The sequence below is a fragment of the Hydra vulgaris genome, chromosome 09 (assembly GCF_038396675.1).
Source record: "Hydra vulgaris chromosome 09, alternate assembly HydraT2T_AEP".
In the NCBI taxonomy this organism is placed as follows: domain Eukaryota; kingdom Metazoa; phylum Cnidaria; class Hydrozoa; order Anthoathecata; family Hydridae; genus Hydra; species Hydra vulgaris.
The window spans coordinates 13,509,223-13,536,747 of NC_088928.1; the positions used below are offsets into that span (position 1 = coordinate 13,509,223).

The 27,525-nt window shown below is 29.1% G+C and overlaps 2 protein-coding genes across 4 annotated transcripts; one reads left to right on the top strand and one right to left on the bottom strand.

Annotated features, from left to right (window-relative positions):
* Window positions 1–265: 265 nt before the first annotated feature.
* On the top strand, window positions 266–27,198 carry LOC105846934 (uncharacterized). 3 transcript variants are annotated; one of them, XM_065804788.1, is made up of 8 exons: window positions 266–730; window positions 8,884–8,985; window positions 9,100–9,198; window positions 18,344–18,427; window positions 18,503–18,625; window positions 22,716–22,811; window positions 23,149–23,235; window positions 23,686–27,198. In XM_065804788.1, the coding sequence occupies exons 1-8, from the start codon at window positions 605–607 to the stop codon at window positions 27,028–27,030; spliced, it is 4,062 nt and encodes a 1,353-aa protein (XP_065660860.1). In that variant the 5' UTR covers window positions 266–604; the 3' UTR covers window positions 27,031–27,198. The 3 variants fall into 3 exon arrangements, with proteins under 3 accessions (XP_065660860.1, XP_065660861.1, XP_065660862.1); XM_065804790.1 differs by lacking the exon at window positions 266–730 and having other exon boundaries at window positions 9,100–9,206; XM_065804789.1 differs by lacking the exons at window positions 18,344–18,427; window positions 18,503–18,625 and having other exon boundaries at window positions 309–730.
* LOC136084580 (uncharacterized) lies at window positions 11,963–14,972 on the bottom strand. Its single transcript, XM_065804787.1, has 4 exons — window positions 14,674–14,972; window positions 13,452–14,554; window positions 13,033–13,326; window positions 11,963–12,840 (listed from the first exon to the last, which is right to left on the bottom strand). Exons 1-4 carry the CDS (start codon window positions 14,678–14,680, stop codon window positions 12,220–12,222), a joined length of 2,025 nt encoding a protein of 674 aa, XP_065660859.1. The 5' UTR covers window positions 14,681–14,972; the 3' UTR covers window positions 11,963–12,219.
* Window positions 27,199–27,525: the final 327 nt, after the last annotated feature.

The window sequence follows — 27,525 nt, forward strand, 5'->3', positions numbered from 1 at the left end:
AACAACCGTTAAAGTTACTTTGAATAGAGGGGTTACTTTAAAGTAAATAATAATTTGACAAATAACTTTTTTGTTAAAATAAAATCAAAGTAAAAATTTACAGAATACTTTAAGTGCGAAAATAGAGTTATTCAAGGCCATTAATTAATTACTATTTGAAAATATAATTTATTTAAAAATTATATCTGCTTCAAGCAACCCCAAACTAAGTTCAAGTTTACCCCGTTTTACGATAGTTAATGGTATTACCGATTATATTTCGGTATTTGAATTAGCTTGTTATAAAAACAAACCGTTCTTATCACGACGAAAAAAAATAAAAAACAATTTCAATGAAAGAAAAAAGATGATTTTATTAGTTATTTTGAATACTACATAAGTTTTTTTAAATATTACGTATTATGTACTGCAATGGTGCGCAATTAAATTAGTTTTGTATGACAAAGTTAATACGACATAACTTTATTGTTTTTTTAATACAAGTAGGTGATAACACTAAACTTTTATTCAAAGAAAGATTTTATTAGAGCAATTTTTTCAATTATTTGAACTCTGGAAAAATAAAATCTACTAGATTCACTGAAGTTTTACTGTATATATTGAAATGTTCTTGAATTGGGTTAAAAAGAAAAAACAAATGTTTTCAAAAAGAAAAGAAAACGCAGTTTTTGATAAACGCTTATTCATGGATCTACTTCTTCATAAACAGGAAACGTTTGTCAAAAAAGAGGTGAGAAATATAAAAGAAATTTAGAAGGGTTATCATTGGGGAAGCAAAAAGCGCCACCATAGGGTAGATAACGGGACTTGTAAAAAATTTATAAAATTTCACAAAATAAAAACTAAAACTTGCTGGAGATCTGCACAAGCCCTATATGTAATTTTAAGTATCATTTAATACAATCGATTTTATTATTTATATATAAAAAGCACTTTTATTATAATGTTTCGTTTGGTCCGGCCAACTTTTACATAAATCTTTACAAGTTTTGAAGGGGTACTCTCCAATTTAACAACTTAATAATTGTTCATGGTAATTAATTTGAAGGTATTAACAGGCTATTTTAGTATTTTTGCTTCGATGCATATTATAAGTTATAAAATTTTATAAATATTTTCGAAAAAATAAACTGATTTTATTAAAAGTGTTCATAAGTTTTCACTAACCTTTATCACCAAAAAAAGTTATCGCAATCTTTATGGTAACGTAGTAAATTTAATATTTGTATTATTAAATGTTTCCAAAACAAATATAAATTAGGAATATTAGTTATAAGTAAATATTAAATTTTTTTTGACAATTGAAAATTATTTTAAAAAGTCACAATATTAGATAGTGTTGAAATAACGTCAAAGAATTATTTTGACGTTTTAAATAATTTATCGTACACTTTTTTAAATTTATTTTCATTTGTTTTATTTGTATATAAACTAAAAATATAAGCTAATTGGCCAATATTGAATTTTTTTTTTCTGTTTAAGAGATATAGCGTTAGACAGTCTCTAGTTTCAATTACAAATAAATAGTTTTATAATTTTATTTAACGGATTAGATTTATTGAACGAACTCTCCATTTTGAAAACATTTTTTCAAATCGAATAATAATACCCGTTAACGTCAAAAATAAATGTATTCTACGCTTATTTTATAATAAGGTATTTCTTATTTTGCAATTCGCAATATTTGCTATTTTTTAAGCTGTGAAATAATCGGAAATAGATGTACAGCAAGTAAACACGTGTGTCAATAATCATCATTTAGTTTTCCGGTTTATTATAAAAAGCAAGCTGTTTGCAATTAAGAAAATAAAAAAAGATCTTCGTAGTCACTGATTTATGACAAAAAATATTTAAAAAAATTAATTTCAATTGACGTCAAGCGTCATAAACATCAGAATAAAATAGCGTAATTAAAACTATAAATTAAGTGATAAATTATTATTTTATAAAAGTTTATAATATCTCTTTCAAATTAAACGCGTGTTTAAAGGAAACGTTTTTTGAGTGTGTCATAAAATAAATGTTGCGTTATTTAAAGAGCAATTGCGCACTGTAATATAATTTGAATCAGTTTGAAACATATTTGGATAAAAATAAATGAAATATGTATAAAGTAGGAAGATAAAAATAATTGAAATATTTTAATTTGGATAAAAATAATTGAAATATGTGTATAGCAGGGGTAGTTGAGCAATTTTTATTAAATCTAACAGATCTCATGGACTTTTTCAATATTTGAAAGATAATTTAACCTGCTAAAAATTCGTTCAGTTAAAAGAATAGTTTTTAATTTTTTTGAGAAGATATTTACTAAAGTTTGCGGAGCTGCTCAACCTGCCCCTGTGGGGTAAGTTGAGCAATAGTGTGAGGTAAGTTGAGCAATCAACAAATAAATAAATATGCATTGTACAAAACTTGGGTGAATCATTAATAAAACTTCTACTAACACTAAGCGTTGAATAATTTACCAACTTTTTATTTTATACACTTTAACGACGTAAGTAAGAGAAGAGAAAAAATTAAATAGTAAGTAAGCGTCATAAAATATAAAAATATTATTTTATACAACACTCTTGAACTTTTGAAGCCCGATTTAAAAATGACTAATTTTAAAAATATATTTAAATAATGTACCGCTAAATTATTTCTTATCAAAGTTGTTACGTTGTGTTCGATAGTTTAGTTTTATTTAATTTTTTCAAAGCTGCCCAACTTATCCGTACTATACAAGGGTACACATTAGTTTTAAAGTTTTTAAAGGTTTTAAAGAGAACAGTAAGAGTTAGTAAAAAACGACTGATTTTAATCTCAAGTCCGATAAATTGGTAAAATATCAACGCTTAAGTGGTTGCAGATAAAAAAATTTATAAAAAATTTATAAAAGTGGTTGCAGATAAAAAAATTTGCAGATAAAAAAATTCACAAGAAAAACAGTGAAAACTTTTTTTTTTTACTTTTTTGGTCCAAAATTAAAAAAGTGCCCATGCACCTTACTTAATTGCTTTTCAGCAACCATTTGTTGTAAAGTGTGTTGACATTCTAGTTCTCTAATTTTCATTCATTAGAATTGTTTTTTCGTGTGATGCGTAGTTTTTGAGATATTTTAGTTGCAAAACTTACTCCTATGTTCAATTTGCCCCGCTTTACCCTACTACAGTTAAAAAATGTTACTTTTTTTTATGGAGAGAACAGGGCATTTGTTAGGTAGTAATAACAGTATCGAAAAAAACCAAACTGAATTAATTTAACAAGGAACGTTTTGGATTAATATTGAAATAGAGAATAAAACCAAAATTGTGAAAAAAAGGAAAAATGAAAATTCCAAAAGCAGAATAAGGTCGAAACTAGCAGAAAATGACTAGCAGCACTCCTTGCATGTTCTACCTATTTGTCAGTCGATGCACTATGCGTCACTAAGCGGAAATAGGATTTTACTTATGTTTACTAAAAGATTTATTCACTTTTAATTTTTTATATATTTTTAAATTTTATTTTTTTAAGAAGGGAAATTTCAGGGTTAAAAAAACTCATGTTTTTGATAAAGTTTTGAACTGCTTATGATAAAAATCAAAATTCTGCATTATATTTATATAATTTCAACTTAATGGTATATCAAATTAGTTAAAAGCCAAAAAAAGTAAAAAAATATTTTTGCATAGCATAAGTTTCTTCTTGTTTTTTTCAGTTCGCAAAGACTGAACCATATTACTACAGAGGTAGCAAGTTTTTTATTTGATACGAATTCTATGCAACTAATCAAGTTTTTATAAGTAAAAAAATATTCTAGTTACCTCTGAAGCAAGATACTTTAATTCATTTTTTCGAGTGTGAACTGTATAAAAAACTCTTCTCAATTTTAGTTAGTTAGTTAATTAAGTTCCACAAACCATAGCCTTGTTAAACTTTTTATCAGCTAAGTATACGCGTATATACCCAACTCGTATGTCGGCCACTTTTGTGTGGCATTTACAGTAAACGATGAGTTGCAGAAACTACGATAACTGAAAATTGTCCAGTAGTTGTTTAAATTTATCAACTAATGTTGCCTTGATGACATTATCTAGTCATTGACTTCACGGTTGTTGAAAAAGTTATGGCTTCGCAGTTCCTGACAATCTCGCGATGAAATTTGATTTGATGTTGAGCTCTGGGTGCTGTGCTGCAAGGCTTTACGTGCTAATCAATTAAATTTAAGTTATTGAGGAGCTTATAGTCGCCTATTTTTTACATTTTTTTTACATTTAACTCCATCTGCCAGGTTTGCGTCCAAATAACAATCTTGTTTAGATTGGATTGTAAACTTGCTCGGTCTTCATCATTTTCGACAACTTTAATGAGCTTTGTGTTATCTGCGTACATTTTACAAGTGTCTGATTTGACATGATTTGGCATGTCATTAACAAATATGACAAAGAGTGTTGGTCCTAAAGCAAAACCTTGCGGAACACCGCTAGTAACATCAATCCAGTCAGATTTTGAATCTTCAAGTATATGACGTTCCTTGCGGTTTGCGGAGGCCGGATTTAAGAATTAGAATTGTATAAAAGTCCAGTTTTAAAGTTTCCTCTGTCGCTCTAACCAACTGAGCTATCCAGTCACATTTACATGTAGACTTTTAGCGCAGAGATTATTGTGAACTGGCGGAGCTTGTATTGATGTTTCTTAACAAGGATCAGACTGTCAGGTACAAATTTCACAAATCCGGAGCTATTCACACGCCTGGTATTTAACAAAGGCATTTTGCTAAATGAAACTCAAGTTGCTTTCCAAGATTCGATGGGTTCTTCTTCTGGGTAATTCAACCATCAATAAATAGAAAAATAGTTCTTTTGATTTTGTCAGGATTGGTTCTTTCCAATAAAAGAAAGTCTTTTTCAGTTGAAGCAATTTTTTTAGATGTCAAGACGATTCCAGAACAAATTAATTGAATTTTCAGACTGGATTGATTTTAATGTTATTAAATCTTTTTTAACAACTTCAACAAATACTTTTGTTGAAGTTGTTAAAAGTATTTATTGACTTTGTAAGCTTTGTAACAAATAAAGGATGTAATAAATCTTTATCAATAACACTTCATTATTTTCAACTTTTCAGGATAAGCAAAACAATTGTCGGATGTGCCATTAAGGTAGAGCGTGGCTAGTTGAGCATAAGCGTATGTTGGGCAACTAAAATACCTCAAAAACTACGCATCACATCACAAAACATTTAAAGGATAAACATCGGGGAATAAGAATGTTAAGACAATCCACAATAAAATATTTCTGGAAAACAGTTAAGTAATATATTAAGTAACACGGGCGCTTTTGTCAATTTTGAACCAAAAAAGTAAAAAAAATATTTCACTATTAAAGCGTATACCTTTAATGACGTAACTAACAGTAAGCATGTGTATAATTTATAAATTTTATATTTTATATATAAAATATATTAAATAAAGTTTATAAATTATACACATGCATACTGTTAGTGAAAGCTTTATTTGTACTGTTAGTGAAAGTTTTAGACGATTCACTCAGGTTTTGTACCACGCATATTCATTTATTTGTTGATTACGCAACTTACCGCACACTAGTTGAGCAGCTCCGCAAACTTTAGACAATATCTAATCGAAACAATCAAAAAATATACTTTTTCCTTAACAAATTTTTAGCAGGTTAAATGCTAAAAGCATGAGATCTTTTAGATTTAGTAAATATTATTTATCTACCCAACTCTAGTTATGCTACAAAATTGGTATTGAAACCATGACAAAATTATTAGCGGTATTTGGATCCATTAACGGTGCTGCTGGTGTTAGAATCTTCTGACGGAAACCACTACATTAAAAGGGAGAATATAGAAAAATTTCTTTATTCGACCCAAAGGAGATCCCAAAATATGTAAGACATATGTTTGATAAATACCAGCCACCAGGTTCGGAATCTTATATTTCACCAAACTCCAGGTTGATTTTTGATATTCTAGGTCATTGTTTATAAAACGTCAATAGATGAAATTCCATTAGATATTTGGAAAAGGTTTCCTGGGTAAAATGAGTTTCAAAGCGTTGTAAAGTTTGCCGAAATTGTATATGGTCATCAAAACAAAACTAATTTAAGAAAATGTAGAGCATGTGAAGAGCAAAGAGAAGCTCCAGAAACTACTCTAAACAAAGAATATTTAAAAAAGACTATGTGGGTAGAAAGAATCAGCTACAACGTCTACTCTCTCACTAACGGCTCTTCAATGTTAACTCAAAATCCTTCTTATGCTTTTAATAATATGGATGTTAACGGTTTTGATCCCATATAGATTGTTGAAATTTTTTAATGGTGTTAGAATAAAATTTTAATTGAAGACTAATTAAAGTTTTCCCAGCCGAATGAATGGAGAGAGATTTTTTTTCTTTGTTATGTTTTAAACTAAGTATTTTTCGCTCAAACAGCAATGTTAAGTTTAAAACCCAATTAATAAGCTTTTATAAAAAAAAAAAAAGATTTTTGAGAATCAGCATCTCGGAGGTCTTGGGTTGAGGTTTGTTTGATCCTGCGATCCTTTAACGGTAATTTTATTAAAAAAACATCACCATTTGATATAAATATAAAGGAAAAAAGATTGAAGTTTGCTGCAACCTACATAAATATAGCCTCAGAGCAAGTTTTATAATAATAAAATTCTATAAAAATTAATAAAACAGTAATAATAAATAAACAACTTTTTTAATCTAAAATCTTAAAATCAACATGTTTAAACACAAAAATTTTTCAATTAGGATAAGCTCAAAAAACTGATGGTAGAACGTTGCATTATTGTGTTATGCCACTGTTAAATTGCTACTTTGTTTTAAAAAATATAATAATAATATAAAAACAGCTATTGGGGTTTATGGAACGCATGCTTGTATATTATAACAAATGTAAATTACAATGCAGTTATAAATTTACAGTTTTATTTTACTTACTAATATTATTTAATAACATAAATAGTATTACTCACGTAAAAACTTCATAAAAACAATAAGTTATATGAAAAATAAAAAAATCTTAACCGCAAAGCACAATTTTGTAGACCAGAGCGTTTGTTATTTTTGAGCCAACAATGGGTTCTAGCTGGCCGTATGTTGGCAATGCATTGACATATACTTGGCATATCATTGAGTGTAATAATAAATTATTTCAAAATCAATCGAAATAAGTCGCTTTTCTTCTAACCGTCAATGCGGTAACGCCAGTGCCTAATATGAATAACAAAATATTATATAATAACAAATATTAGTAACAAAAATTAATTGAAAAAATAAAAATTAAAAAATACGAACTTTTTTAAAAAATACGGTCTTAATCAGTTTTAACTTAGAGAAACTTCTCTCAGCTAAAGCTATACTTACTGGAATTGTGAGCATGATTCTTATTGTTTTGTAAAAATTTGGATATATTTCTTGAAACTTATTTTCTAAATGTACTGTATAAGTCGTTTTGCATCATTTATATTTTCTAGTGAAGTTGATTCTAAAATTTGAAGTTCTTCATAAAGTTAGAAGGGATCTTTGTCGCTGTTCTCATATTCCCGAAGTATTGTACCTAAATCATTACAATGCTTGAGCAGGTACTTTCTTGGCACAAATCTTAAATAATTGATACAATAAATAAAACCAAAACAATCAAAATAGTTTTTATTTTTATTAAGCGCTTTCAATCAAGATTCAGTGTCGACTATTATTAATAAAGTTAAAAAATCTTTTAGCTGATGTTGAAGAATTAGCTGCATCTATTAGAAGCAAATTCCGACTATGACATTTGCACGGTGTGAATAATGCTTTTGGATTATTGTTGAGTATTCATGTTTTGACACCTTCATTAATGTCTACCGTATTGGTGCCATTATCAAATCTCTGTTCTCGACAACTTTGTATATCCAGATCATTTCTTTCTAGTTCTTGTTTTATAGAATTTGCTAAATACTCTCTTGTAGTTTCTGTAACGGCATTAAAACCAACAAAATGTTCCGCTTTGCTCCAGTTAAGGAATTGCAAAATCTTAATTTTATTGACATTTGTTGAACACGATTTGAATCGCTGGTACAATCGAGCAAAAAAGCATAGGATTTTGCTTGTTTAACTCTGTGTATAATTTCATCAATAACTGTTTTAGACATCAATGTAATTAATTCATTTTGAATATCGTGGTTCAGATAATTTTGAGCAACTTGTATTTCATTAATTTGTTCCAAGTGCTCTTTTAGCGTCAGATTATATTTGGATAACAACTTAAATAAGTGTATAAAATTACCACTATTTTTACTATTGTCCAGGTTAAGACCTCTAAAGGCCAGGTTGTGTAAAGCTAAAAAGTTTATTATATCTATTAATCTTTCAAACAAATAATACCAATATTTTTTCCTCATATATTGTTTTTCCGTGTTTGCTTCTTTAATAAAATTCCATCCATTTAACCATGAACTCCGTGTTTCCTTAATTTCGTGTGCATGAGATGCCCGACGGACGCCCCCGGACAACGCGCTCACACTGGAAATAAAAACAATACTTAAAAATGCTTTTATGTTATCAATAGCAGTTAAGATATTTATTTAAAGTCGAAGTAATATAATCCAATGGTCAAACCGATAAATAAAGATGTTTTTGTACAGCAAAGCAAAATAAGATTTGTAAAAATAGCATCAGTTATATTTAATATATAATATGTATACTTTAGTAAATTTTTGCGAGGCCCCCTCCAGTACAAGGTCGTCAACAGTTGCCGTCTTCGCCGACGCTTAACGCCTCACTGCATACAGTGACACTGTGACTATTAAAAATTATGCTTTGATTCTTTGTTAAACATAAAAATTTTAATAAAGTAATAGTAGGCTTTTATAAAAAAAATAATATCATTGTATTTTTAGAGCACTATTAAACTACTTCATTTATCATGCGTGTTGGATCGTGATGATGTTCTTAAAGAAATATTATGTCTACAAGGTATTGACGTTGATGCTCAGAATGAGGTTTGTCATTCATAAAAAACTTTGTTATTTTAAAATCGACTTTAAATAGGAATAAAGAATAGAAAAAAAAAGGCGGGTATAACTAATTTAATTTTATTACATTTTAATTTAAAGCAAGGCCGTTCACCATTATTTACATGCGTTGAAAATGGCTCTTCTGATTGTTTTGATATACTTATTACCCATAATGCAAACATTGAAAATAAAGATCAGGTGAGAAAGTATGTAAACACTGTTTTTTATAGTTAATCAGTATATCTTTGAGATTATTTAATCGATTTACTGAAAAATTTTGGTCCCTCCAATATATATATATATATATATATATATATATATATATATATATATATATATATATATATATATATATATATATATATATATATATATATATATATATATATATATATATATATATATATATATATATATATATATATATATATATATATATATATATATATATATATATATTGATTGGTTGTTTATGTATTATATTATATAAAAATAATACAAAAACTCTCGAACGTAAACGAACTCTCGAACAGTGCTCCATATTTCTATAATAGAGCAATAAATATTTAAGTTTTGTTTAAATGAAAAATAACATTAATTAATATAAATTAGATAATATAAAAAATCGTCCTTGTACAATAATTGAATGTACATGTGCGTATGCACGTGTGAGTATGCGTATGTGTATTAATGTGTGTGTATATGTGTATGTATGTGTGTTGTGTGTTAATATGTGTGTATGTGTATGTATATGTATGTATGTGCGTATGTATACGTGTATATGCGTATGTGTGTCGGTTCACAAAAGATGAATACCAACAAATTTATCCCAGTGACCCAATACCACCTCGTATGTATGGTGTAGTAAAGGCACATAAGCCTGAACAATCTTACCCAATGCGAATTGTAGTATCTAAAATAGGTACACCAAACTACGGAATCTCAAATTATTTAGTAAGACTAATACAACCAATATTAAATGAAAACCCAACTCGATTAAAAAATTTGTAACAATTCCTAGAATAAGCAAAATCGTGGGACATACCCAGAGACGAAATTCAGGTACCATTGGACGTTATAAACTTATACCCGTCAGTTCCTCTTAAAGAAGCAACTGAAGTACTCATAAGTTTATTAGAGGTGAGCGATAATTTTAAAAAAGCGACAAAATTAAATACAAAAGAAATAAAAATTCTGATAGAACTATGTTTATACTGACCATACTTTTTATGGAACAATGAAATACATGAACTTGAAAATTCATGTCCGATAGGTCTTTCATTTATGGTAGTTTTAGCTGAATCTTTTCTTCAACATCTTGAAAAAAGAGCACTTAAAACAGCGCTGAAAACCAACCTACTTATTGATTTAAAGTTGTTTTATAGATACGTAGATGACAGTCATGCTAGAGTCTCTAACGTTGCCCAGAGTGATCAATTTAAGACAACACTTAATCAACAGCATCCAAAAATACAATATACTATTGAATTTGAAAATGACAAAAAAACACTAAATTTTCTAGACATATGCATAATAAATAACAAAAATGGTAAATACGAATTTAAAATACACAGAAAAAATGCTATTACCAACATTCAAGTTAAGGCAACATTAAATCATGACCCACAAATTTTAAATGGAATATTCAAGGGTTTCGTACATAGAGCATTCAATGTATGCAGTCAGAAACATATGAAAAATGAACTGAAATTCCTTATTCAAGTATTATCAAAAATGGGTACAAACAGTCCAATTTCATAAACATCATAAAAGAAATAAAACGAAAGAAATCACAAGTGACTACTAAAAACATTGAAATATCACCAGTACGTATCCAACAATTTCATTAGCTTGGGTACCAATATTGTTTACCAAATTACGTAAGGTGTTTAGGAAGGTAGGATATAAAACGGACTTCAAATCAAACCTGAACCTACAGGCAATATTAACATCAACAAATAAATCCAAACTACAAATGAACAGCCACCCAGGAGTATACCTTATTAAATGTCATTGTCGCAAAAAGTATATAGGTGAAACAAAAATGCAAATAAAAACACGCATACAACAACACCAAAACGGTATAATAAAAGTTGATGCTAAAAAGTTTGATAGGAAAGTCCGTGAGGCACTTGAAATACAGTACCACCAATGTGTCCCTCAATAAAATGGCATCAATTTAGATAAGGGACAATATTGTCAACAAAATTTTGGACACCATTTCTGTCTATATACATACATATATATATATATATATATATATATATATATATATATATATATATATATATATATATATATATATATATATATATATTAGGCCATCCCATAATTTTTTTTTGACAACCAAATTACATGCGGAGTCGCTAATGAGTGGCGTAGAGGTCATATTTATAAGTCAAATTTTTTTATTTTTTCCTGTTAGAAGTATTCGCGCCGGTCGTTCGAAGTTACGCACTAGGCAATTTATGACCAAAATTGAGCAGTTTTCAACACAACGGCGCGAATCGATTCTGATGTCGAATCTAGTTAATTTTTTCATTTATATTCTCTTCATGTGTTCCCATACCAAAAAAAAACACTGTGCTTTTCGAGTTAAGAAATACACAATGCCTACCGTTCACTGATTTTGATAGAAAAATCAACATTTGTGTTATTTCAAAGTGCCTTTTTGTTGATCTATGAGGTCATTTTCAGTCATGGTGCAATATTTTTTTTTTTTTACTTCTTATTGGTATCAAATGATGTTTTTAAAAAAATTACTTTTATTGGAATCTAAGATTAAACAAAGCCAAACTTAAAATGGTTACCCCCAAAAGATTTGTTATAGGACTTTAAATATTTTGGTGTAGATTTAACTAGATCAAAATGTGTTGATATATTTCAGAAAATATCTACTTAGATTTTGTGTGTGTTATTTTAAATTCTCATTAAATTTTTAGTGCTGATCACAGAGCACCGCGGGAAAATTTTTTACTAGTAAATGTCGTTTATATGACTAAACCGGCATCAATCCTCGGACCTCCGATATTAAAGTAAGAACTCTAAGTACTGCCATAGCTGCTATTATATTTATTATATATATAATAAATTCTTTCCTTTAAGACACATATCTCTAAAAATCACATAATTTAGTTTTTTTTTAAATACATTTTCAAGGTTTAGAGTCTACAGTAAGGTAATTCTAATTATTAGAGATATTGGAAAGGTTTTGAATTATTAACTCACAGCCAGTAGCGAGGGAGCAGGCGTTGTAACTGACTCCTTGTATCCATTCTTCGTCTTTTTAAATGGCTTTTTCCAAGTGTTTTTCATTTGGAGAAGGTTCTGAAGTTTTTCCTCGCTCTTCGCACGCTCTACATTATCTTGAATGAGTTTTACTGCACGTTCTGATGAGTCGTTAACAACTTCGACAGATTTTACGAAGCTTTGAAACTCATTGTATCCTGAAAATTCTTTCCAAAAAATCTGAGGGAGTTTCATCCATAGACATTTTTCAGAAGTATGACCTAGGATATCAAAAATTAACCAGGAATCTGGCGAAATATATGATTCAAGACCTGGTGGTTGATCTATATTAAACAAAAAACTGCTATCAGAAAGGATTTTAGTTTTGGTTCTAACCGTTCCTACATTTTTAATGCCACTCCGTTGGGTTGAATAAAGAACTTTTGCCATCTTTTCCATTTCGATGTAATGATCTTTATTAGAACATGCTAGCGCCAGCACCACGGTTGATGGATCCAAATACCACATATGGTTTCGCCATGATTTTAATACCACTTCTGCGGCAGGCTCATACGCATTGTAATGGCACATCTGCCAATAGTTTCGTTGATCCTAAGAGTGTGAGTTAAAAATAATGCAATACAGATAGTAAGTAAGGTTGATAATGACACGTCTAACATCTAATGTAATAAGTGTCATTTATTTATGTCATTATTCTAAAACAATTTAGTTGGTATTTTTTTGAGACAAATTATTCTTAAATTATGAGACTAATATAAAAATATTTAGGAAATTAAGTTTTACTTCAAAAGCTGCAGAATCAGAAAACTCGCAGGTCAAAAACCACGATGCCCAGAAAAGAGAAATGTATTCAGCCATTCTGTTGATCTCTTTGACAATTTCATCACTCAGAAAAAGAACCTGTCTGATCTTAGGGAGAAGCAAATTGAACTTCATATAGTACAATGCCTTTGCCATGAACCTGGCGTGTGAAATAGCTCCGGTTTTGTGAATTTTATACCTAACTGTCTGATCTTCTTCAAGGAACATAACTACAAGCTCTGCCAGTTCACAATAATCTTTGCGCTTCTCAAAAGTCTAAATGTATATAATTTACAACTTAATTAAAAACTTTTATGTTTCTTCTTTCTATTTTTATAGTTGGTATATATATTTGGTATAAAGTTGTTTTAAAGTAATATATTTCTTTATTTTAACCTTACCTGACTATTTCTTAACTTGTTTTTATCTATCAGGTCCTTGCAAGTTTTTAGCGCCAATAGAGCTTGCTTTTCCAACCAGGTACCCTTAACATTCTGGTGATTAAATTTCAACAGCATCCTCTCGTTGTTTGCATCAATACCATGCCAGTTCTGCTTTAGAGATTTAAATAGTTGATTCTCTGGTCCAACAGATTTGTTTACTGCAACTTCATTACAAAAGTGTTTTATATGGAGCTCTCCTACATGATGGCGGCAGGCTAACAAGAGCAATGGTCGGCCATGAAAATTAGCTAATCTTGCACAAGCTCCTTTTAAATAGCCAGTGTTTGAAGCAGTGGTATCAAAACAAACTCCGTGGATGAACTGCCCTAGATCAAAAGAATCTAATAGATTTTGAATTGCTGCGAACTGAGCCTCACCACTGCCGTGTTCCAACCCTGGAGCGCCTAACAGATGGGACTGATTGTCATGCCTTATAAGCACACAAATTCGGTCTTTTGTCTCATCTATGCTACCCGTATAATCTTTGATAATTTTGCTATCAAAATGCACAATGATGGGTTTGCCGCTCGTCTTAACCATACTGGTTATGTTTGCTCTAAGAACACGAGCATCATTTCTTATTATTGTATCAAAAATCCTGTGAGTTGAGCTGTGGGATAATGTAACATTTTCTATATCTCCACCGGCATTGCAAAGAAAAGAAGAGATAAGTGCTGTTGCCTGGTTAGTAGATATTCCCATCCCAATAGCAGTTCTGGCAGTTTTTGAAAAAATGTCTTTTGGTATCTTTAGAGTCATACTTTTAACTGTCTTCTTCTTTGATGCGTTACCAATCTTAAAATCATCTTCGGAACATGTATCATTAGAGTCATCAGTAATCATTTCACTTTTAGAGGAAAATCCGGAGAAATCATGGAAAGTTTTTTTTACTATACCAGAGGTTTTAGAGTTATTTCTTGATGCAGATCTATTACTAACATCTACAAACCGACCGTCCCGTATGAAGGTTAAATCTTCAATCTTATCTGCTTCCAGTCTTAGCCTATCAGTCTTTAAACTACGTTCAAGAAGCGTAATGTCTTCTCCAGCCCAAAATAATCCTTTAAATTTAATTTTATTAGGTAAGAACAAGAAAAAGTAAACTATTTACTTCACAATAAATTAGCTTAGTACTGGCTGTTTGACTAGAAAATCTTAACATTTAATATTTATCCCCTACCTGTCATTGATTTCTCAAATTTATTTCTTGTCTCAAGATAACCAATTCCAATTTTTTTTCTGGGATTTCTTCAATGCTATGTACTTTTCTACAAACTTCTTGATATGATACATCATCCTTTTGTCACTGATGACTTTGAAGCCAGTTTTTCTCCAAGGAATTAAGATTCCGGAAAGGATACAACTGACATTGCAAAATTCATTGTTTGTTATGCATTTTAATCTATGAAGAACTTCCGTAAATTAAAAACATAACTTATTAAATTATCTTTACTATATTTGACATAAAATAACGTTCTTATCTATTGATTTCTAAAGCTAAAAGCTTACTTGAAAGTTTTGGACATTAAAGGACAAGCGACGAGATCCTTCAGTGCTTTCTTTGGAAATTGTTCTCTTAAAAATAAGTAGCGTTGGATAACGTGAATCCTTAGGGGCAGCTGGTATGTTTCCATTCTCTCCAGAGTGACGTTAACTAGGAACATGTTCTTGCGACTCGATCTTCTTTTTTTAAACATCTTCTTGAGACAGGGATACACCTCAGATACTTTTGTTGTCATAGCTAGCTTTAAAACAAAATTTCATAATGTTACTCATTGATGATAATGTTAATCACTATAAACATTTTCATAATTTGTATGAAGTTTAAAATTTTTTAAAAGTTTATTTAAAATATTATAAATGTTTAAATAACCTAATTCATTTAACTATAATTATAAAATATAACATGCATTATTATGTTATGTTGTTATAATAAACTTACTTGAGGTGGTAATATTAGATTTTTTAAAATTAAAAATTGTTAAGTAGCTTGATAAAAAAATTGTTTTCTTAACTGCGCTTTTTTTAAATATTACCCGATTTTTGCGTTTCTAAAGTACCACCTGGTAACAAATACGATAATAATAAAAATGCGCACAATCGGTATGGATAAAAAACCTTCCATTCGTTGTATTGACGCAGTTAAATTGTTAAAGGTTTATAAATTTCTATTCGCGCTGATCATTTGAAACTGCCCATAAAAACTCAAAAAATGTAAAAAAGTTAAACTTTAAACGAATGGCGCGAGAATAAATACTCATCCAGAAAAAAAAAAAAATTCATTAACAAACCAATATTAAACCAATTAGGAACATTTTGAGACACTCCGTGAAATAAAATTCGTTCATGAGGGTCAAAATGGGATGGCCTAATATATATATATATATATATATATATATATAGGTCTTTGGCAAAATTTTAGAATCAGTTAAGTATTTTTAGGTAAGTCCATAATTTATTGAAACTGACAAAAACCTAAGATTTAATTTATATTATACACAGATGTATGTTTATAACATTAATTAACCCAAGACCACCATTATCTAAGACCGCCATCCTGAAACGTTTTCTGGTGGTGTTGTATTTCTAATGCTACCCAATCAAGCTTATTAACTTCTATTTTTAAACTGTTGAGACTGTTCCACTGGATATTACCGCTACAACTTTCAAATGCTTAACTATTGCCGAACTTTTTCTCTTTCCTTAATGTAAAATTATTTTATGTCGAGTTAATACTTTGATTAATACAAGGAAAAAGTTTTCCACCTGGGTTATGGCTGAAGCTGGTTTCAGTTCTGGTTAGAAATATGTCAAGAAAAGTTAAATAAATAATATAAAAATTTTGTTACTTTTGATCATACTAACACCTTAAATAACTCTATATGCTTTTGGCTCGTATATTGAAGGAGTATTTAGCAATCAGTTGTTTAGAGTTTGCAGCAATCGATAATCTCTTATGCTATAAATATTCAAAGCAACTTTATTATTTTCAAAACACAAACCCTGCTAATCAAGGCTGCTGCGCAGAGTAACAGGTTGAGCGCGGAATATCCAGAGGTGTAGGGTGGATTTGTACCTCAAATTGTAGGGTTGATTTAAACCTAAAACATCTTAATTAAAAGTCAGGTGTTTCACAACTAGCCTATTACCGCTTTGTTAAAATATACTGAAAAAGTCTAAATGCCGATTTAAGTCATAATACAACTGATACAGTAGTAACACATTAGAACCAAGCTGCGATACGAAATGATATCATCTATATCAAAAAAACACCAATATAAACAATACAATTGATAACAATATCACAAAACCTTGATATAAATACTGTATGGTATTGTATCAATACCAGATAATAACTGATATTCTATTCCGGTTATCAATTGTAAGAATTTATATTCTAGCGGGCACAGAACGTCCGCTGAATGTGTAATAATGTTTTGGGACGCAATATCTATTTGCAGACGACAGCTGTTTTTATACTTTATTAAAGAAGGATCACCGTTCATATAGTTCCAAAATTGCCCAGTAGGATTCAGAGCCCTTTCATATATCAAAGTGTAAAACAATAGCTGTTGACCAATAAAAAATAAGTTTTCAATCCGTTCCTTACTTCTTTGCTGGAATTTAACTTTAGATACCGAAGCTTTTTTAATGCCGCTTTAATCAAAGCATTCCTATTTGACTGGTTTTATATTGATCAGTGATGTAATTAAATTTTAAATTATAATTGTGCAATAAGTGTTCAACTTTGAAATGGAACTAAAATTACAATACTGATTGCAATAAAATTGTTTAAACAATAATTAGTATTATTTGTAATAAGAATAGATGAATTCCAGATTATTGTTTGCACATCTAGTAGCGTAATATGTATCTCCAACCACAAATACTAAAACAGTCATTCATTATATTGCATATATATCACATAGTATAGCTTAAATTCTCAAAGATTGTTTGATATGAAATCATATTTATCATTATATGTTCTACATAGTATCGCTATTTTTATTTAATTGTGTAGTTTCACCTCTGTAAATTTATTTCTTATATGGTATCGTATGATACGAGACCATCTCTCTAGGTATCGACTTACACGATACCAATTATCTAGTGCTTAATTATTACAATAATTTAGTTATTAGATAAAATCTAACAACCTAATAATAAACACTAAAAATAGTTGTCAAATACCAAAAAAAGTCAAAAACTTGATGAAAAAAGACAACTTATTTTACTTTTTTGATCAATGAGTTGCCTGCAGCATGGCTATAACAAGACACACGGTAGACAACTATTGTTACGGTATTGTTAAAAGATAGACATGATGGTTACAGTCTGGCTATTCAACAAAATGCTTTCTTTCCATTTTGAGCGCTAAATAAAATCATATATGAGCTCAGTTTATAAATTTAGCACAAAACTTATCATTTTAAAATATTACAATATCTTCTTTAATATGACTTTAATAGTATATTAATTTATTTCACTGTGAGATAACAAATGTCAAACTTCCAAAGTGACTATTTTTAAGTTTTGATTGATTGTTAACGTATTCCATACCGCAATTTTTATATAATACTGTTGTAACTTCGTTTTTTATACGATTTAGATAGTATTAGCTGAGAGGAAGACTGTTGTATGTTACATACAACTATATGCTTATTTACGGAATAAAGAAATTTATAAAATTGTAATAGTTATAATAATAAATTAGATAAAATTACATTAGATGAAATTATAAACAACGTTAAGTTACTTAATTTCAAAACCTACTTTTGAAAGTTACGATTCTCATATCACAACGTTTCCATAACAACGAGACCATAAAACGCTTTTCTTTAATTCTTTAGCGAGGAAGATCAATCCTAATTGCAGCCATATGTTCAAATAACTTCATCTTTGTCAACAAAATTATGAATGTGCTACCTAAAAAGGTTTATTTTGTAAATTATTATTGAATTATTTTATCATGGCAATTGCAATTATAATATTGTCAATGTTTTGTTTAGCTTATAGAAGAATCATTGGAGTTTTGTATTTCTTCAAAAAATAGTGAAGCGCTAGCTATTTTAGCCGAATACGACTCAGTCTGTTTATTGAAATTTTCAGGACAATTCGATTTTGTTGATAAGGTTAGGTTCTTTATTTTTAGCGAGTGACTTAGTGCAGAGTGTTTAACCTGGGACTGAACTTTCCTAGGAATCGTAATTAAATATTTATGGTGCTTTAACTAAAGTTAAGGGATTATAAATCAAGTAAAAGTCAAAAAATATGGCTCAGCCACAAGTTGCCACATCTTTTGTGTTAAAATTTATGCATTCAAGTTTAAATTATTAATAAAATTATTTAAATTACTGCTTCAATCAGTTGTATAACTAAAACTCACAAACAAAGTAATGGAAAATCTTGTTTCCGGGACAAAACGTTCCTTTAATTTATTATAGAGTAATGAACCATATGATCTATTGGTCATTTTTATATGCAGACTTTTTTTTTTTAAGATGCTCCAAGAAGACCTATTGGTCTTATCACAGAGCACCGCGGAAGAGCATTAAACTAGAAAGTTCACACCTCCTTTCATACCAATGTCACTTATTATCAAACCTCATGGTTCGTGGTTCGAAACCATTGTTGCCGGTTTCAAACCACAAACTTTTTGGTTCTGATTCAGAACTCTAACCACTGAGCCACATGCAGCAAAATTTAAGTTTTTAGAAAAATTATTTCAAAGTTGCTATAAAAATAGGTATAGAAATTGCTATTAAATCTTAGCTTTATAATATACTTATATTATAAAACTAAGATTAATATATATCAGTTTTATAATATATAAATAAATAAAAGAAAACTTTTCTTATGCTTATTTACCATAAATGAAAAATTGGCGATGAATGCGACAAGAAATTTCTACATGAAATACTAAGTTTTAAAAAGGTCTTCTTTTCTTTTCTTTTCTTGGAGTATCTTAAGAACAACAAGAAAAAAACTAGTTTTTATGGAAACGAGGTTCGATAGAAGTTCTGTTATAATTGTATAAAAGTACTCAAAAGAGCTTTTCACATACTTTAAAAGCGTATTTATTTATGAATATTATTTTATATATCAATAATAATAATAATAAATAAGTAGGTATTTATTTCAATATGATTCTTTTTACAAAATAGACAAATGAAAGTCATCATGTTGATGACTTTCATTTGGTAATCCTTTAAAACTACCTTCTTGATGATAAATTAACTTCTTTCATTTATCTAAGGGGGAAAAACACCTGATTAAAATTGAATTAAAAAAAGCAAAATAAATAACTGCCTTTAAGCAAAAAATATTCCCTATTAGGCATCCATAACATAGCAACACTACTACTAAAAAAGGCCGGATTATCTTCGAGGCACGTAAAGCGCTTGCCTTAATTATACTAGCAAAAGGATTTGAACCCTCGCAATGCTCATAATAAACTACTGCAGTTATCAAAAAATTTGATGATTGGTTGGAACACACTTTTCTTCAACACGATTTCGGCTTTCCGTTAAATATATTTTCTAGATTTACAAATCTTCTATCCTTTATTTCTTAAACGAATGAATCTAAAATTCTTATTTCTGGCTGTTTGTTGATACAAACTATAAGAACAAGGCGTATCTGGATCCTTTTCTGTAAAAATCTTTATGCGCATCAATAACTTAAAGATTGTCTGGAAGCTTAATGCATGTTTATTGTGATAGTCAGAAATTTGAAGGCACCTTTTATACTCTTGTTTTATTTTTAATATAATTTTATAAATAGAAATAAGTTCTTGGCTATTTTTTTTCCCTAATTTTCCCCTAAAGTTACTCTGCATATTATGTTGTCACTTGTTAAATCCAAACTCACTCTTTACCTGATGACTCAATACACTCTTTACCTGATGACTCAATACACTCTTTACCTGATTTCCATCAACCAATAATTACACAAAGTGTATTAATTTTTCAATATAAACTTTTACCCAATAATTTCCTTTGTTTAGTTTCTTGTCTAAAAAGTAATGAAAAAATGGTTATTTTATCAAAACTTAGTGGATCTAGTCTATATGTCTCAAAAGGTTTTATTGATTTCAACTCTTCTTTTTTCGTCAAAAAAAGCAATACAGTTTTTACTGCAAACTTCCGTACATCGAGATTTTAGACAGTGATATTTTTGTTTGCGTATACTTGCTTTTTTGTATTTAATTTTCCACTCGATATCTTTTCTAGTGGTTTTTTCCTAGCTTTCTTCAGGTAAACTCACTATAAAAGTTGTGGAAAATAGTAACAATTGTCTATAAATTTGAACAAATCTTATTTGATATATATATAAAATTACATTTTACATGTGAGCGTTTTGCGTGTTTTTTTAAGACTCTTCGGTTTGTTAGATTCCATGATTCGTTAGACTCCATGATATGGATGTCAATAATGATGCTAATAACTAGGTATTTTAAAAATATTGTTAATTACATTTGAGATTTCTTTGTATTATTTTTCTAAAAATTCTAAAAATAAAGGCATAAGTCGTTTATGTGTGAATGCTATTTATGATTGTGAAATAAAGGCACTTCAAGTAACTCTAAAAACATTCAGAAAAGTCAAAATATCATAAAGTTTAACGACTTAAACAACCGTAATACAATATAAATATAAATTAAATAAACATTATATACATTGGTATGTTATTTATTCTTTTATTTATTTCAAAGAAATTATGTTAAAAATTTTAAAAGAACAAGGTGTATGATGTTGTACATTTGTTTCCAGACTTCCAGGTGTTCTGCACGTGGTCTACACGTGGAAATGCAAAGAATGCTTTGAACTTTTAGAGGTTGTAAGTGTTGAAAGTGTTAAATGCTCTTTTACAAAACCAGAAATAGTTTGCCAAGTAAGTTCACTTACTCCAAGCACCTAGAATTCATGGCTTTAAACACACTGGTATTTCATCTTGAAATTATGTGTAATTCTTTCAATTCTTTAAAATAAAAATTAAAAGTAGCTTGTTCCGATTGGGTTTAGAAAAGGTAATAATATAAATATAAATAGGTAAAATAAATAAAAAAATAAATAAAAAAATAGATAAAAGCATAAGGTTCTTTGATGAAAGTAAAGTCAATGGAGCAGAAACAGTTTTGTTAACTAAAGAACATTTAGAACGAAAATGTTTTCTGTTAATGTTAAATCGTTTTTATTGCAAATGAAAAGTAGTTTAAAAAGGTATTCTGATTTTATTCAAATAGACTTGATAGAAGTTGGCAACGTATCAAAAATGAAATATTTTTTCAAAAAAATTGATTGTTTTTTGCAACAGTTTCGATGTGATTTGAATGCGGTTTCATATATTTTGCTTTCCTAAATGTACGCCTTGCAACTTAAATTCAATTTAGTATCTTATATAAATCTTGAGAATAAAAGGGTTTTTCACAACAATGAAAAAAGTATGAAAATTTTCAAGATCAATAGCAAATTTTCTTTATCTTTGAACTGAACATTGATAAAGTTTGTATCATCATCATGATATGATATAACACAAAAAAAAAGTTTTTTTTTAAGTTAGCACAACAAATGCCAATCTCATGGTGTTTTTGCATTCTTGCGTGCTTAATACAAAGGAGGGGACGGTTATTATTTTTCGAAAAATTTTTTCACCCACCCCATGCTTATTGAGACTTTGAGCCTTTGGTTTATTCCTCTCCATAGTATAAAACTTATGTAAACATATTAAATCCTATTTGATCGTAAGCAACACTAGAATTAAATTGATTTATGCATGTTCTGTATAAAGTATTAAATTAGATATACGATGTTTTGGTTATTGGCTGACGATTATTTAAATTTAATTCAAGCAAAAGTTCGTAGCCATCTTTATATTAGGACCTCCCCCCCTCCTTCCCCACTTTCTTTATTAGATTGGGACCAAAATTTCCACTCATCTTTTATTTCCACCTCTCTAAGTATGTAAGATGAAATTCTTTGTTTAGTAAAATTTTAATAGTTTTTACAAAAAAATTTTATGTACGTAGACATTCCTATACTATAGACGTTGTACTTACAACATTTTTATCTGTATTTTGTCCCAGACTTAAGAAATGATTAGTCAGACCCTGTTAAAAAATATTTGCAACTCAAATTTAATATTTCTTTAAAAGTTAGTGAAATCAATTACTAAGAATTGAAAATGTACGAGGAGTTAACATAAAATTTAAATTTATTGTAGGCAAACTTAACCCCTCTGCATTATGCTTCAAAACGAGGATTTTATAATACTGCAGAAAAACTCATATGTGCAGGTAGCAAAAGCTGCAATCGAAACGTAAGAGAAAATTAAATTTTCACATAATATTTTAAACATTCTTAAACAAATATATTATCATTTCAAAAATTAAATTTTTTTCATATATATTCTTTAAATCTAAAGTGTAAATATAACCTATATAATTGTTCATTTATTTATTTCTGTTTAATTGTTGAATTTTTAATAAAGTTATTAATTACATAATATAGATATAAAACTATAAAGTTGAATTTCAATACAAAATATACCAACCGTAAAACTGAATTTGAATTAAGTTTATTGATTTTTTTATTATACAGTTTATTACTTATTGTTCAGAATGATAAATTTTAAATAAAAATCTTTTAAATTGTAGGATAGTATTGAGACTTTGGCATGGTCAGCTGGTCATTACAAAGTATATAGCTTACTTGTTTGTGCAGGATACACACAGGGGGATACGGTAGCTACTTTTTAGTTTATTGTATCTATTGACGTATCTGACTGTAAAGGGATAGGGCTAGAATCTTTTTTTTTTAATTATGTTTTATACAAAATATTTGTAATGCCATAATAATTAATGCCTTTATGGCACTCTTGCATTTCCATTATAAAAATATTTATAGTAGATAACCTTTATTTAATCTCCCTTTCAATAAAAAAGTATAGAGTCCATACAATAAAATTATTTGCCAATCAGAGCAACAAAAATCAACATCAAATCAACAACCCATCAAACTAACCAGCCAAATTAACAAACAGAACCTTTAGACTTACACTTTCAATCAAAATTTTCCGTTATAATATTTTTTTACTTAATAATAATATTGTTTTATTAAGAGTAACTAAAATCTATTTAAAATAATCAAAATAGTTCAAGTATGTAGTCGATGCTTTCTTATAACTTATTTAGAAAGTTTCTTCCAATTGGAAACTACTTTCAAACGAATGGGTTAAAGAAGGGAATAGCTTAAAAACGCTGTTTGACCAATTAAAAGCTATATCAGACTGCAGTGTTGACTTGATATGTCAAAATTTTACTGATCAACTTGATCTGTTAGAACTCTTCTTGAATAATCAAGTTAAGAACTTAGCTTTTTTGAGTTGCCAACTTAAGCAACTACCCACTTCACGACAAGTTAAATCATTATGCTTACAATCGTGTGTTGTTGAATGCTTTAGCGAATTACAAAAATATGCCGAGTTGGAAATGTTAACAATACGAGACTGCAATTTACAAAATCTTCCAATTTTTCTTAAAGAGTTAAAACATTTGCGTTTTTTAAATTTAAACAATAACAAAACTTTGACCAACTTGCCTCATTGGATCAATCAAGTACCTTTAAGTTATCTATCTATCAATAATTGCAACTTTAAAGCTGTTCCAGATCTTCTTCCTCCATCTTTAAATATTCTTTTGTGTGATAAAAACAAAATTCAAAGACTTTCTCCGTTTCTTTCGCGACTTGAAAGTTTAATGTATATTTCAACAGTTGGCAATCCTCTAACATTTCCAGAATATTCAATTAATAAAAGAACTACAAAAGAAATAAAACAGTATTTGGGCGCTTTTTTAGATGATAGTTTACCAAGTAACTGTGTGAAGGTCTCCTTAATTGGAAAAGAAAGGGCCGGAAAAACATCATTAGTAGAAGCTATCAAGTCGGCAAACGGTATATGCGATACAGAGTTTGCCAAAAAAACAGATGGTTTAGAAATATCGGTAGTTGAAATAAATGATCTCAAACTTCGAGTTTTTGATTTAGCCGGAGACATAGAGTTTATTGAAACACATACAATGTTTTTTTCTGAAGAGACGTTGTATTTAGCTGTGTTTGACTTGAGATCTTATTCACTCAAGTCGTCTAAAACCAATTTTCTTGCTCGAATTGAAGTTTGGCTTTCATCTATATTTGCACAAATACCTAACGCTCAAGTAATAATTGTTGGAACTCATTCTGATGAAGATGTGGTTACCCCTTCTATGTTAGATTGTATATGGGAGAACGTTTATAAAATTTTGCTCAAAGCCAAAAAAAATCATACAAATTATTTTGAATCTTCCCCCGTTCATAACTGTATTTTATGTTCAAGTAAAGAGGTGTTTAGAGAAAGTATTCAGGGAGTAGCAGGTAAAGTATTGGTTTCACAAGATATCTTTAATAAAAATGAAACTATTACAAAAAATATAAACCAAAAAACATATTTTGAAAATTCAAGTTTTGAAACTGCAGCATTAAAATCCGATGAAGACATACCTAATGAGTTTAACGATATTCCGGACGGTTCCCAAAGCTCTAGAGAAGAATCTCACAATTACAATTTTCCTCACATTGTTGGCTATTTTGAGGTTAGCAGTACATGCAAAATACCCAGAAAAATCTTTTCAAAACAAAATACCAGTATAGAACAGCTGAAATGGAATATATATTTGGCTTGTAAACAGCTTAAATCCTTGTACCCATCAATACCAAGGAAATGGATAAATCTACACGAAGTGCTATTAAAACAAATTGAAAAAAGTTACCCAGTGTTGAACTATAGAAAATTGGAAGAAATTGCAGAAAGTTGTGGGATTGCTCCAAATGATGATAACCTTATTCCTTTCTTGCGTCATTTTACGTCTTGTGGTGAGATTTTGTATTATTTTGATATTGATGAGCTCCGTGATGTAATTATAACAGAACCGCAATGGTTAAGCAATCAGCTGCGGGCAATAATTAGCTGTCGCAATCTACCTTGTATAAAAGAAGGCCTTATTGAACACAAGTACTTTAAAGACATATGGACTAACCTTGAGGATGCACATAGGTACAAATTAGTACATCTCTTTCGTCAAGCTGGAGTTTTTGTTCCTTTTTCAGAAACATCTGAACTCATTCCGTGTAGACTTCCAATTGGTCGTCCGTCAGATGATATTTGGCCACCGTTGCCATCTGCTGGAGAAAACCAAGTTGATTATTTTATTCAATTTGACAACCTTCCTCCGTCTTTTTTTTCTCATCTAATATCACTTATTGAATATCGACAACCAGCAGTTGTATCAAAAATAAAACCATTGTATCTTAGCAACCATATTGTATATATAACCCAATCTCAAGGAATTTCTTGTGAGGTTCACACAAAGGGTATGAACTCATTCGTTCTTTCATCCCCATCCAATAACAGTAAATTAAAAAATGGGATGCACTTAGCTAGATTTTTATCCCTTGACGTTGAGTGTGTTGATAGTTTGCTAGATTCTAAAGTTAGTTTATTTAGGTGTTCTGGTATTTTTGATGATTCAGAAGCATTATGTATTGATTCTATAAAAGAAACAGGAAGACATCGAATTCACTTTGCTGTACAACCTCACAAGCAGTCATTAACTATAAGCATACGAGGACCTAAACCGTGTTGCTTAGCTCCTGAAACATTAGATCTTGTTAACCGAGTTCGTTTAACAAGATACCAAACAATCAAAAGTAAATTCTACATATGTTGCCCTCAATGTGTGCGAAAAAGACAATATGATGTGTGTATTTATTCTTTAAATGACGAGAAAACTATTTTACCAATATGTTCTAAAGGCCACGATGCGGGTACTTGGATAAATGTATTCACGGGAAAGTGCGATTTTATAGCACCACTGACTTCTGAAAATATTGTTTGTAGCTTGACGGATTACCAATCTCCTCGACTTTTTTTGCTTATTCCCATAAATTTAGAGTCAAAAGATTTTTGCAGCTTTTTTACATTTTCCTATTTTAAGGAAGGTTATTCAGTTCATCTTCTTTGTGAGTATCCAAATTGTTGGCATTTTCTATCATCTCCCGGTTATCGTCTAAGTAGACCCAAAGAATTTGTTAAAAAATACGGGAGCCGGCTTAAATCGTTATTACGCATTTTAAAGTCATTTGAAACGCCAGCAAAAATTTTGAGTCCATTATTTAATCCTTTTGAATCAGTTGCAGAAACGTGTGCTTCGTTAGGATCGCTTGCTAATTCATTAGAAACTTACTTGTCTGATTTTAGCGAAGAATTTTCCTGCTTTAACAGAGATAACTCGAAAAATGAATATGAATACGTGATGAGCTATGATGGGTTAAACCGAAGAGAATTTAGGCGATTTCTGAACGTAACTGATAAAGATCATCGCTTTGCCGATCTAATACCTACTTTTATTGGTAATCAAGTAATGTGGGTGTGCGAAGAACATCATAATATGCTGATTGCTAAGGAAAATAATGAAATTTTTCTTCCTTTAATTTTTAGCTAAATTTATTTTTTAAATTGCTGTTTTAACTCTTTTTTTGAAGTTATATGTATATTATGTAGTAACATATTTATATTTTAATTTCATTGATTTAAATTTAGCAAAGCAATAAGTTCATTTTTAATATTGTTGTGAAATAACTAACGTTTTTAATATCAGCATTTAATAAAATTTATTGACTATTTGATCTCTAAAAAGTTTATGCGTATATTGATCCAATTTTTATTAAACTTAACATTATATGTTTATTTTTTATTAATATTATTATATGTTTATGTAAATTTATTAAAAAAAAATTATATACCACAACAATTAACAATTTTATTAAAATATTACAAATATTACAATTAAAGTATTAATAAATAAATAAGTATTTAGTAAAATAACTTTCAATCTTTGTTTATAAATGATTATTCTTTGATATTATTTAATAACAAAGATAATAATAAAAAAATAAACTAATTCTTATATTTTTGATAAAGAAGCCAAAATTGGCTT

Bases quoted from the DNA above. Each gene is read 5' to 3' on its own strand.
- LOC105846934 (XM_065804788.1), top strand. From the start codon at position 605: ATGTTCTTGAATTGGGTTAAAAAGAAAAAACAAATGTTTTCAAAAAGA. The intron at 18,626-22,715 runs GTTAGGTTCTTT...AATTTATTGTAG, and splicing joins AATTCGATTTTGTTGATAAG to GCAAACTTAACCCCTCTGCA. The intron at 23,236-23,685 runs GTAGCTACTTTT...TAACTTATTTAG, and splicing joins GATACACACAGGGGGATACG to AAAGTTTCTTCCAATTGGAA.
- LOC136084580 (XM_065804787.1), bottom strand. The intron at 13,327-13,451 runs GTAAGGTTAAAA...ATATACATTTAG, and splicing joins ACAAGTTAAGAAATAGTCAG to ACTTTTGAGAAGCGCAAAGA. The intron at 12,841-13,032 runs GTAAAACTTAAT...TCACACTCTTAG, and splicing joins CTGATTCTGCAGCTTTTGAA to GATCAACGAAACTATTGGCA.